The 12,920-nt window shown below is 43.3% G+C and overlaps 1 protein-coding gene across 1 annotated transcript in view; it reads left to right on the top strand.

Annotated features, from left to right (window-relative positions):
• Positions 1-12,920, top strand: part of C2H7orf31 (chromosome 2 C7orf31 homolog) — a 64,517-nt gene that overhangs the window by 35,978 nt on the left and 15,619 nt on the right. Inside the window, exons 3-5 of the mRNA XM_029589134.1 lie at positions 2,846-2,917; positions 4,348-4,377; positions 7,061-7,233. Of these exons, the coding sequence (XP_029444994.1) occupies positions 2,846-2,917; positions 4,348-4,377; positions 7,061-7,233 (275 nt within the window). The remainder of the gene's footprint in view (positions 1-2,845; positions 2,918-4,347; positions 4,378-7,060; positions 7,234-12,920) is intronic.

The following is a 12,920-nucleotide window of genomic DNA, read 5'->3' as shown; positions in this document are numbered from 1 at the left end:
AGTATGGAACATGCTTTAAGATACTCTGAGGGAAACAGTTCTCATCCCAAAGAATTTAGCCAGATACCTCCACAGTATTTTGACTTAGTCTCTTTGAATGCAATCTTCCCCATGACAGTAAATGCAGCTTTAGACACCAAATATTTTCCCATATATCTCCTAGATCCTATTGTTCAATGTTCCCATACATTTCCTAATTCCTATTTCCTTGATTCATGTTCAACTTCCCCAAATTCCTCAGTATAATGCAAGCAACCTTGCAAGTATTTGATAACCTTCCCCTATTATACCTGAAGAATCTTTGTATACATGAAGCTATCTTGTTACTAATTTTTGTGCTGTGTATATAGCTCCCACCTCATGTATTATATTTCCATCTTTAATTAATCTTCCCAACTGAAGGTTTCCCTGTACCCTTATATTTCCATGTATAGTTAACCTGAACCTTCACATATCCTTTTATAGTTAATCATTATGTCATATACCTTGTTCATGGCACTGCATATATTTGTTCTCCTGTTTCTTGTCAAACGCAACTTAAGCGTAGTTTATTGTTTACTGTTAACCGATGCGATATCATTGCTGAATGTCGGTATATAAAAGCATTAAATAAATAAATAAATAATATGACATAATGTGCTAGGAGAACCTTTGCTGCATCATTAGTATTGCACAATGCAGGCAATATAAGTAAATGATTTTTTTTTTTTAATGGGGAACTTATATTTTACATTTAATTAAAACTCAGTTGCATGTGATAATAGCTTCTTTACTGCATTTTCAGAATTGAAAGAAAAATATCTGTGCATATATTGAGCACATGGGTAACAGATATAAAATATGCTGAACTAGCACAAGTTTGAAATTTGTAAGCAGTGGAGCCAATCATCAAGGCTTCAACCCTGGTTACTGTCCATTCATGCATCTTTCACACACATTCATAATTAAATCATCTTGAAACTTTTTTTGAAGCAGAGAGTATCTCCCTAAATCCCACATTTGCTTACCTCATGTTTGGATATGAAATGAATTGAAAGAACTGAAAGAAAAAAATATACAGATATTTTTTAAAGGTAGGTGAAAGATGAATTGCAATCCCCTTTTTTAACCAGCAGATGTCAGTATGCAGCAGATGTAGTAGGGAAAGGTCATTCCTCTGAAGCAGGCACAGCACTCAGCGTTTTCTCAACGTGACCTGAGGAACCCACAGCCTGTCATATTTTCACGATATCCACATTGAATATGCATGAGATAAATTTACATATACTGACTCTCCAAATAACACAAATTTCCCTCATGCATACTCATTGTGGATATCCTGAAAAACCAACCAATTGTGGAGCCCCCAGGAGAGGTTTGGAAAGCCCTGCTGTAAATGCTGAACATTACAGAATAGCAGAAAAGCTCATACATCTCATCTACTGCAAAAAATACTTCTTCAAAAAGCAGAATTACCGATATCCTCACTAGAAAATAACAAAGGACAACACATGGAAATCAAAGCACCCTCCTGAAAGCAAACAGCACAACATCTTTGACAAGGCCATACCCTTATGCTTCAATAAAGACAGAAAAAGCTGACTCACCAAGTCAGTGCTTACTACTCCACTTTTTCACCCTTTAAAGACATCATCAAGGATCTCCAGCTTATGCTTGTCATGGATGAAACACTGAGAGATTTCTTCACAGAGCCAACTAGCATGCAGAAGTAGTGCCAGTCTGAAATGGGTTTAGCCTTGTGAAACAAGTTACAGCATGCTCCCTGCTGAATAGCAACGCAGAGGACTTCCCCTGCACCCTTGAACCACAGAAAAGAGGGGAAAGGGGTTCCTTTTTTCCAAAGCAAAAGGTACATGTGCTGCTAGGGGTAGCAAATCTGATTTAATAACCATAAAGAGGCATTGCAACCACTTGTCACCTGACTGATGCCCTTAACTTCAGACTCTGGCAGGAAGATTTCCAGTGTTACGCTGCAGCAAACCAGTTACATTGTACACCCTGGGGAGCCTCCCATCATTACACTGCCCGCAGTCTTAATTTAGTGTCTCTAACACAGTTTCCTTTTTGAATTTGTTCCTGTTAACTTTTGATCTATATTTTTGACAATGGTGCAAAGTTTGCAAAATGCGGCCTTCTGTTCACAACCAAAGGCAAAGCACTGCCCATACTGCTACAGAATACACAGAAATAAAGGTTAACAAATAAAACCACAAAAATATATATCTACCACTACCCTTTTTTTATTGAACTAAATTAATACTTTTTTTTGTTTGCTTTCATTTGTTAACTGTTAAACCTATGCATTCAAGTGGGCTAACCACGTTCCTTTATAGAACAGATAGTAACGACAATGTCCTGTACACATTAAACTGCACTGTACCAATCAGCCCACCAGATGGCACCCAAGCACTTCCCACAATAGAGTTAGCCAACATGCAGCTTCATCTTGAAAGTTCAGTAAAACGAGCAACTAGGGTCACAATTTTTAAAAGAAGGTAGGGTCAGATGCCGTGGAGGCAGCATTCACAACCACAGGGAGGAAAGAGCCAGATTCAGGGCCCATGACTGCAGGGCTCCAGGAGGTAGCCTGGTGCATGGCCCTCCACCAAGGTCTGTGGCTCCAACGGCTGGACTATGCGAATTGGGAGGGGATATAAAATAAGGAGAGGAACCCCCAGGTGGTTGCAAATGAAGGCTCCTGGCTCCAGATCCCAGCTCTAGCTATGACTGAGCTGGAAAGCCCAAAGGAACAGTAGGAAACTGCCAGGGCAAACATGGCCCATCCCTCTCCCAGTAAAAAAAAAAAGTAAAATGTGTTGTTGTGTTTTCTTTTCCCATATTACAGGCAGATTCCTGTTGAACAGTACTACGACCTTACCCAGCTGAGGAGAAGCTCGGTTCGTCTGAATGATGATTTGTAAGTTTTGTGGTAAAATCAAGCCAGGTCACATCTTCTTTTTCATCTGTACCCGATGACAAATCAAGAATTGCACTGTAACGAGCAGACAGTAAAATATATCAAGAGGAAAATAAAGCAGAGTTAAATATTTGTAGGATTCATCCAAATCAGCATTATTTCCCACTGATTTATTAAAAATAATTTATTTTACAAAATCCCTGCAAATGTTGATTAAAAATGGCTTTGACAGTCTTTGAATAGCCTGTATTTTAAACTGTATCACAGGACAACAGAAAATAGTGATGTTGGTGGACAGATTCAGTTAATATACTTGAACATATACAGGGCTCTATCTATCAGACTTTCTGGGTGTGGTGTGTATCCAAGGCTCTACTAAAATCTAGTTAGAGAAAGAATTCAAAAGAGAGGCTTTAATTCCCTTCCATCCCTAGAATGTTTCCTTCTTAAATAGTTCTTCCAAGGACTTAGGTTAAGAGAATTATATAGGACCAAAGTACTAATCACAACTTGTTTATTAGTCACTATTCACAAAAAGTCCTTTATTCTGTGCAACAAGTTTGGTGCTTATATCATTCGGAGAATTAAGGATTGTCCAATTTGTCTTCAGCTGTTTTCCATGAATAAGGAGCCAATTCACCTGAAAAAGAAATTGTCCAAGTTTCAAATAATAGAAATGTGATTCGGCCGAACCTTTCGGTTCAGCCTTCGTTATCGGCGAGAGGAGAGAGGAGAGAGGAGTCGGGGCTGCGACCGGGGATGGGATGGGGCAGAAGGGGGGTGGCGCAACCAGGGGGGAGCGGCGCAAGGCAGAAGGTACCTAATCCCCTTGCACAGGCCCTGCCTATCCTTTGCTAATCGATAGCAATCTCAGGGTGATCACAACTCAAAAGTTCTCAAGTATTCACAGCACATTTCTCCAAAACTTAACTGAACACTCCAACACTGATTTTCCGCTCTGCCTGCTTTTTATAAAGGCTGGCTGACCAGCATGGAGGTGCTTATCAGGGATGGTATACCCCTCTTACTCCTTAAATCCTAACCCATGGCCTGAGCTAGGGACAAACAATAGTGGAAGCCTAGGAGGTTTCTACACACACACACACACACATAAATATATATATATATATATATATATATATATAAGAGAAATACCAAAGCCATACTTCACAAGGAATACAAAGAAGCCAAGCTTGAGATAGGCTGCCAAGTACAACGAGATTGCCAGGACAGTGAAATATAGTCATTCAATAACAAGCTGATTTACAGTGAATGGGTGCTATATTCACAGGTGTAGCTGGAAGACAAACCCATATGAAACATGTTGGCTCAAAAGCGACGAATGCCCATTTTGGAGACATAATGCAGAGTGAAACGCTCTCGTACCCAAAGATATTTTACTAAAATTCACTTTTTTCCTTTTACTTTAGGCTTCCTAAGCCACCTTCTGCTGTAGTCAAGTGAGTATACAGCCTGAGGCGGGCCTGATCTCATGGGGTTAGGGATGCGAACAACAGCACTCGGTATTGGCCACTTATGGGTAGCGTTCCAGGCAAGATACCCTGGGCCTCACATTCAAAAATAAACATTTTAAGTTAACCGGATAAAACTTATCGGGTTAACTTAAATGGGATATTCAGCAGCACGGCTATGCTGCTGAATACCTACGTATAATTCTCCCAGATAGCCGGATAAGTTAAATCCGGCTAAGTTAGACCAGCTCTGTGGGTAGGTCTAACTTACCCGATTAACTTCACTGGATTGAAGGACCAGCAGACTGAAGATACTGGGGGGGTGGGAGGATGAAGGTGGGGGCTCTTAAGGCTCCCATGTATTAAAACTGTGGCTTGACCTTGGAGTAGGGGGGGGGGGGAGGCACTTTTATTTTTATCTTTCTGGACATGGAGGGAGGTTGCAGGCTCAGCCCAGTAGGGAGCGGATTTGGGAGGAGGGAGGAGGGCAGTGGTAGGGCCATTAGACCTGCAGCCTTTTAGTTTTCTCTTTTGGAGCCCTGCAGTTGGCACTTAACTAGCTCTATATTTTTTTTTTTAACATCTCGACTTAACCAGATAAATAGCGCCGCCCTGATCTGCCCATTGGCTGTCCGGTTATCTTCTTCGCCGGATAAATGACTTATCCAGCTAAGTGGCGAGCACCGAACAGAGCCGGATATTCAGCAGCTGCCACTTAGCTGGATAAGTCCAACCTATCTGGCTAAGTAACATTTCAGTGTTAGCCTCCCTGTGTATCGCTTTGCATGTATTTTATTATGTGCAGTATCATTAAGCTGCTCTGCACCCTGTAGTCAAGTGTGTAAAGCCATTTAGCCATCTGAATGGCAACTTTTGAACATTCCCTTTGCTTAACTAGCTAAAGATTAACAGGATATGTCATCACCTAGTACATGTAGCCAAATAAGAAAGGAGCATGTTGGGGGTGTTCTGGGGCGAGGTTGAGTTAGGCGAATAACTTATCCGGCTAACTCAAGATGTGACTGAAAGCAAGTCTAAAGTTATCTGGGAACATGTCCCCAGATAACTTTAGCCTTAACTGGCTATATTCAAAAAAAATATAGCCAGTTAAGTGCCGAGCTGCAGGACTCCAAAAAAAATAAATAAATAAATAAAATTCTGCAGGCCCAGTGGCCCTGTCACTGCCCTCCTCCCTCCTCCAACTGAGCTCCCTACTGGGCTGAGCCTGCAGCCTCCCCCCGCAACCTCCCTCCATTTCCAAAAAGATAACAATAAAAGCACCCCCCCACACACACACACACACACATACCTCCAAGGTCAAGCCAAATCTTTAATAAATGGTAGCCTTAAGAGCCCCCGCCTTCCCCCTCCCAGGATCTTCCATCTGCAAGTTCTTCAACCCGAATCCCGGTAGCAGCCTACAGAGGCCTGGGCTCAGCATTTCTGCTATTGCTAAGGGAGATAAACTGGAAGTGTATCACTTCTAGAATATCACTTCTATTGCTGCTAAAAGAACTTTTCTGGAAGTCCTCGCTTCTAGTGTGGTTCCCCTAGCAACAGCAGAAGCACCAAGCCCATGTCACGGTAGCCTGCTACCACTATCCAGGCTGAAGAACTCACAGAATGAAGGTAACAGGAGGGTGGCGGGATTAGGGTTTGGGGTTGGAGGAGGCCCTGGAGGTTACCATTTGTTAAAGATTTTGCATGACCTAGGAGTGGGCGGGGGGGGGGGGGGAGTTGTAGGCCAGCACCGACCCTTTTATTTTTATCTTTCTGTAGATGGATGGCTTGGGGGGGAAGCTGCAAGCTCGGCCTAGTAGAGTCGAGGATTTGGAACTTGGATGGGAAGGGCATACCTGAAACCTTCGATTTACAGTCACCCTACGGGGGGGGGGGGGGGTAGCATGAGGGGGCAAGTCGAGGACACACATACTCGCATGTTCACTCTCACGCTCTCACTCACCCAACCTCAGCCCCCAGGAACCCCTGCCCCTCGCTGCAGGTAAAGATATGCGCAAGGTGGCACTACTCGTGTAACTTTACCTGCGGCTAGGATAGGCTGTTTTCAAAAAGTCCGTTTAGGCATAGAAAGGGCTTTTGAAAATGTCTCTCTTTCAAGCATTTATTGTAAACTGTTGTTATCAATGAGTAAGCAAATATGTTTTGGTGGACATGAAATGTGTCAAAGGTCAGAAAGAAAAAGTACAGGTTTGTGCATTTGGGGGTGCAGAAACTGAAGGAAACCATACACAGTGGTGGGGGGAGATGCTGATGTGCCCCAGTCAGGAGCTAGATCTTGGGATGATCATATTTGACGACCTCATGGTGGCAAAACAGTAATACTTAAGGACTTACATATGTCTGCCCTGTGGGGGGGTGGGGGAGAATATGACAGATACATTCAAATACCTCAGAGATATAAATAATGCACAAGAAACAACTATTTGTCAAGCAAGAGCAAATTCTAGGACAAGGAGCATGATAAAAGGCTCAAATAGGGTAGATGAAGGAGTGATAAATGGGTAGATGAGATGGGTCTTATGGTCACTGTTGACCCTTACGTTCCATGCATATATGTTAGAAAAAGAAGTCTTCCCTTGAATGGAATGTGCTGGTAACAGGAATAAGGGGGGAAACCTGTAACTTTGCTTTTGCTTCTCTCTTAAATCAGTATGAAGCAAATCCAACTGGCATTTCCGGCAGAGCATCCCTACAGTTCCCATATTTCACGGTTTGCCATGTTCCCAGACTTCAGGCCACCCGACAATCCAAACAGCACCCAACCTCCTCCCGTGCACACGCCGACCAAAGGTTACCCTACAACCATCCTAAAAAAAGCCAGAGGTAAGCCTGTACATTTCTCAAACCACAGCCAGCTCAGGAAATGGAAAGAAATATTGGGTTTGTATATTATATGTGAGAAACACAGCCATGATGACAAAGAATAACACGTTTCTTCCAGCACCACTTACAGAATATAGTGTTCTCCATCCCAGAGTGGAGGTCACTCAGCCTCAGATAGTCTTACTGAAATCAAATAGAATATCATATGGCTACCAGATGATTTTTAAGGGACTCCACTGCATAGAATATGTTCCCATTTACATAATTTCATCAGCTCCTTTCAAGAAATGTAAAGTTCACAGTTTCATTGCACATTCATATGGTACACACACGTATTTTTTATGCATTTTTGTCCTCCCCCCCTTTTCACATTCTTGAAATTACAAGGAAAACAGCACTTCAAGAAGTTACGAACTACTTCATTTCACTCCAAAAAAAAAAATAGCTCACCCAACAATTCCTGCCTCTTCTACCATCCATGAACATCATTAGGGAGGTGCAACTGTTTCAAACAAATGGGGTTTTTTTGTAATAAAAATGTCTACTTTCGATTCATCCTTAATGGAACCAAAAAAATATCCAAAAATCTTTGGATATTTTCAGTTTGTTACCAAAAACAAACCAAAAAGGGAGCCTCCCCAAGCCACCCCTATGTGTCTAACATAACTGGGCTCCCCTAAGCCAGAGTCTCCCACGCCCCTCCATCTCCCTACCTCCCCTGGAAATAAGTCAGAGCTTCTCTGCACCCTTTTGCTTCCCCTCCCCCCCCCCCCCCGCCCAAACAAATATACCAAAATCAGGGTCTACCAGCCCCCACTTATCCCTTGCATGAAGTCATTGGCCCATATACAGTACTATTAGGTGAATTTTAAAAGCCTGGCGTATGCCACAACCGGGAGATACGCGAGTATGTCTGGCTGGCGCGCACGCAGAGTGGATTTTAAAAGCCGCCGGGGTACACGTATATATCTCCTGGTACGTGCACGAATAATGGCCTCTCCTATGGCATGTATATTTTGTAAACCGTTATGATGGCTCTACCGAATGACGGTATATAAAACTCAACACATAAATAAATAAATAAATAAATAAATAAATAAATAAATGAGCCAGCAAACACACGCACATATGCGCCAGAATCAAAGTTACTGTCTATATAGAACCATCACTCAACAAACCGAATAGAACCATCCGAATAGAACCAACCGAATAGAACCATCACTCAACAAATTCAAAAAAGGAGTCAAAACATGGCTCTTCATGCAGGCATACCCCGACTCAACCAATACGTAGACTTCTCCTAAATGGACCTCTATAAATGGACCTTTCTAAGAATCTCCACTACCTGCCCTCCCCCCCTTGCTCTTCTCCTTTTCCATCTGTGCCCCTCCCCTCCCCCCCTGGAACTTTGCTGCACTTCATAACCCCTGTACCACTTTCTCATTGTTAAAGATAAAATTTTCTTAGTGTGTACAAAGTTTCTCTTTTCTTTCTTTCTACCTTTTCCTCCATAGCTATTTAGTTCTTTTATGTATATATAATCTCTGAATGTTTTTACGATACTTATATCTTATACCATTTGCGTTTAACTATGACATGTTATTCTGTTCATTGTATTTTCCTCCTTTCAGTTCAATGTAAGCCGGTATGATGTGCCTCACGAATGTCGGCAAAGAAAAGTCTATAAATAAATAAAAATTAATTAATTAATTAATTAATTTGTGAATGGGCACATGTGAGCAGTTTTGAAAGTTATCCTCCCTGCAAATTAAAAAAAACAAAAAACAAAAACAAAATGAAAACTTAAAACAGAAAGGAAATTTTTCTTGTACACATCCTTAAAAATAATTTCAAATCCATAATTCCAAATACATGAGCTCAGAAGCACAGTTTACATCTTATGAAATCTTCATTTTAGCAATGATCAAATGGCATTTTCTGCTAATATTATAAACATTCTATGGTTTTAAATCTTCATGCACTTTCCCAGTACTGAAATCTTTTGGAGCAGTAAATGGCACCAAGCCAGTTGCTCAGCAAAGCACTGCACTTCTTACAGTTACCAATGTCATCACAAAGTCATGGTGATAATGCCTAGTAAGCCAAAACAGTTACATGGAGTAACTTAATATATTTTTTAGAGATGTGCATTGGTTTTTTTCCGTTTCAGGCTTCGTTTGCGGGCCCTTGCAGGAAACTTCATTCTTCCCACAGTTTGGGAGGTTTTTTTGTTTTTTTTTGTGAGCCCCAGATTTTTGGATTAGCGCGTACTAAGCCCATTTGTGCGCATTAACCCGAAATATGAATTTTTCCGAAATTTCAGAAAAATTCTTTTCGGTTTTCGTTGCCCCTGAACCATGCTGAATTAGACAATTTTGTTGAAATTGTCTAATTCGGGAAAACCGAATGCACATCTCTAATATTTCATATGATACAGTTTATGTATGCAATAAAGATAATACATAATAATTGTCCCTTAGATGCCCAGTTTATTCTTACACTTGCTAAGTTATGGGTTCTATGACTAATCTGTTTCTTTACAACTCTTTAGTTACAAAAGACCACTCCACTCAGCCTCTGAGCAGTAAGCATAACATCTTCACACAAAGAATAACATCTTCACATTTTCCTTGTAATATATATATACTAAACCTTGAAGTGGCACCATATATTTGAAATGTACATGATTTCTACAGGTCTGATATAACAAAACTTACAATGTTTGCATAAGCCTTAAGATCTAGATCAGTGGTTCCCAAACCTGTCTTGGAGGATCCCCAGCAGTCAGGATTTCAGAATATCCACAATGAATATGCATGAGATAGAATTGTAATGTCATTTTGGAACCATCCTGCAGGCCTCTGTGCTATTTTTAAAGCTCCAAGAGTGAGAACAGAAGCGAGTTGCCCTTCTGACTTGCCAAGGTGCTATGGATGGGATAATAAAGGCTGGGGAGCAGTAGCAGGCCCACCCAATCAATGTTGCCAGGCAGCCCAAGAAGAGAGGCCCTGTGACGGGACCGCAGCGGACAAGTGGCCAAGAAGAGGAAGAGGCTCTCAAGGCCACAGGTGGACCCCATCCTACCAGTGGCCAAGAAGAGGAAGAGGCCCGCGAGGCTGCCAGTTCTCCACATCCCACCAGCGGCTGAGAAGTGGAGTAGGACCGAGAGGCCAACAGTCAAAGAAAAAAAAACCCCTCACTGGAAAGCGTCCGTTCTCCTGGTCTTCCACGTGTGTCAGCCCTGTGGCATTCAAAACACATGCAGCCAGTAAGTGCTCTATGGTGATCTCAAGTATTGCAAGATCAGCATAGAGGACGAGCCAGCCCCACGAGTTTAGAATACTGCAGGCAGGCACACAAAGAGCAGCAGTAGAACAGGCTTCCCCTTTTGCTCCCAATGGGGAGCCTGCCTGTGTTTTGTGTTTGTCTGTTTGTGTGTATGTGGGTGTGTGTGAATGGTAGCCTGCCTTGGGGTGGTAGTGTGTGAATGGAACCTTGCTTGGGGGGATAGGTGTGTGCGCGTGAATAGTAGCCTGCCTGGGTGTGTGGGTGTGTGTGTGTGTGGGTGTGTGTGTGTATTTGAATGGTAGCCTGCCTGGGTGTGTGCGTGTGTCTGTATGGTAGACTGACTGGGGTTGGATGTGTGTGTATGAATGGGAGCCTGCTTGAGTGTGTATGTGTGTGTGTGTGAGAATAGTAGCCTGCCTGGGGTGACTGGTAGCCAGTCTGGATGTATGTGTCTGTGTGTGTGTGTGAATGGTACCCTGCCTGGCTGTGTGTGTGTAAATGGGAGTCTGCTTGGAGGGATGTGAATGGGAGCCTATCTGGGGGGGAGGGGAGTGAGAGAGAGAAAGCATGTAGGAGTAAGAAATTGTGTATGTGGGAATGGGAACCTGCATGAGAGAGAGAGAGCATGTGAGAGTGGGAGCCATCATATGAGAGTGAGAGCCTGTGGGGCGGATTTTAAAAGGCCTACAAAACTTGATGGCTAATTGATATGTTAGTAAGTAGATACCAGTTTAACCATAGTTTTTGATTTGTTGGATACAAATAAGGTTACTGGACTACACCTTTGTGTGTTTGTGGGTGTTATATGTGATCCTTGAGCTGTGCCACTGCTTGTTGTATCTGTTCTCCAAAAAGATTGTCACCAGTGCAAGGCAAATCGGATAGTCTGTCCTGGACCTCAGGTCATAGGTCCGAAGACTTTAGCCAGGCCCACCTTCTCACAGAAATAGCTGTTGCTGATACCCTGGAAGCAGTGTCAAAAATGTCATATGTTGATCTTATTTCATGTTTGCTCGCTTCTAATCCCTTTTGAGTCAGGGCATGTAATTGCTCTTGAGACTGTTGAGGCAGGGACACAGCAAAGTCCTGTATTTGTTTAAAGAGGACAATGCGGGATATAAGCATTGACCCCTGAAAGACACGCCGACCTATGGCATCCAGGAACTTTTGCTCCTTCCCTGGAGGGAAGGAAGAGTGAGGCTTGGATCATCGGGCTTTCTTTTGGGCTGACTCAACAACCACTGAATGGTGATCCAATTGGGTTTTTTGGAAACCTGGAGTTGACTGGACTAGGTATGTAGTGTCTGCCTTTCGGTTAACTGGTGCCACCGAACCAGGATGTTCCCAATTTCTCTTCAGAAGATCCAAGAGGACATCATGGATAGGGATAGAGAACATTTCTTTAGGAGCATCTAAAAATTGCAGAAGCTCCATCATCTACTGTCTATCATCCTGTTCCATCTGAAGTTGAAAAGGTACCAATTCAGACATTTCCTTCACAAAATTAATGAAGGACAAGTCTTCTGGAGGATAACGCTTCCTGCTTTCAGTAGGAGAGGGGTTTGATGGTAAGTCATCGGTATCCTGGGATGAATCATCAGTCCATGTGTCATAGGGATCATCTCCAGCACCCCAAGGATCCTTAGACGGACGGAATGTTGGTAACCCTGAAGGTCCTGGTCTAGGCACCAAAGGCATCGAGGGAGTCACCGGTGGCATCGAGGGAGTCACCGGTGGCACCAATAAAGGCACCGGAGGCATTGATGGACGAATCTGCGGCATCGATGGTAGCAAAGATGCTATCGGTCACATCAATGGCAGAGGCACTGGTAGGACTCCCGATGGAGGAAGTAACAGTGTTTCTGCTTCTTCTGTTGAAGAAAGAGGAATCGGAGAGGAGGGCACCGGGCTCATCGGTGCCATCAGATCCATCGGAGGAAAAGCGGTGAGCAGCACTTCCATTCTCATCAGGAGCGATACTAGCGCTACAGAAATGGGTTCAGTAGCCAGTTCAGGAATCGGCACCGGCATCGGAGGAATCTTGAAGCCTTGCATCGCTCTACTGATGGCCTCCTGAATCATCTGATCCAGTTCCTCTCGGAAACCTGGAGCGTGGAATCCCGATGCCAGAGGAGGAGGCGGAGGCGTAGCCGGAGGGACAACCGTTGGAGGTGGAATTGCGGCTCCTATCACCGGTCCCAGCGAAGGTTGCCTCAGTGACCCTGAGCCAGATAGGGATGGTGCCTTTTCTGGACGGGTTTTCTTTGACAGCGGCTCAGACGGTGGCTACATCGACGGCTTGCCTGCGTCGATGTCTGAGACCTACGGTGTTGATGCTGATGCTTTTCCCAATGATCTCCTCAGTCCTTTTCCTGAGGGGGAACAGAGGAGGTCGATGG

Source organism: Rhinatrema bivittatum, chromosome 2, assembly GCF_901001135.1.
Source record: "Rhinatrema bivittatum chromosome 2, aRhiBiv1.1, whole genome shotgun sequence".
NCBI classification, from domain to species: Eukaryota; Metazoa; Chordata; class Amphibia; order Gymnophiona; family Rhinatrematidae; genus Rhinatrema; species Rhinatrema bivittatum.
Note: the sequence above shows the minus strand (reverse complement) of the source record. Positions and strands in the feature narration are given on the sequence as shown.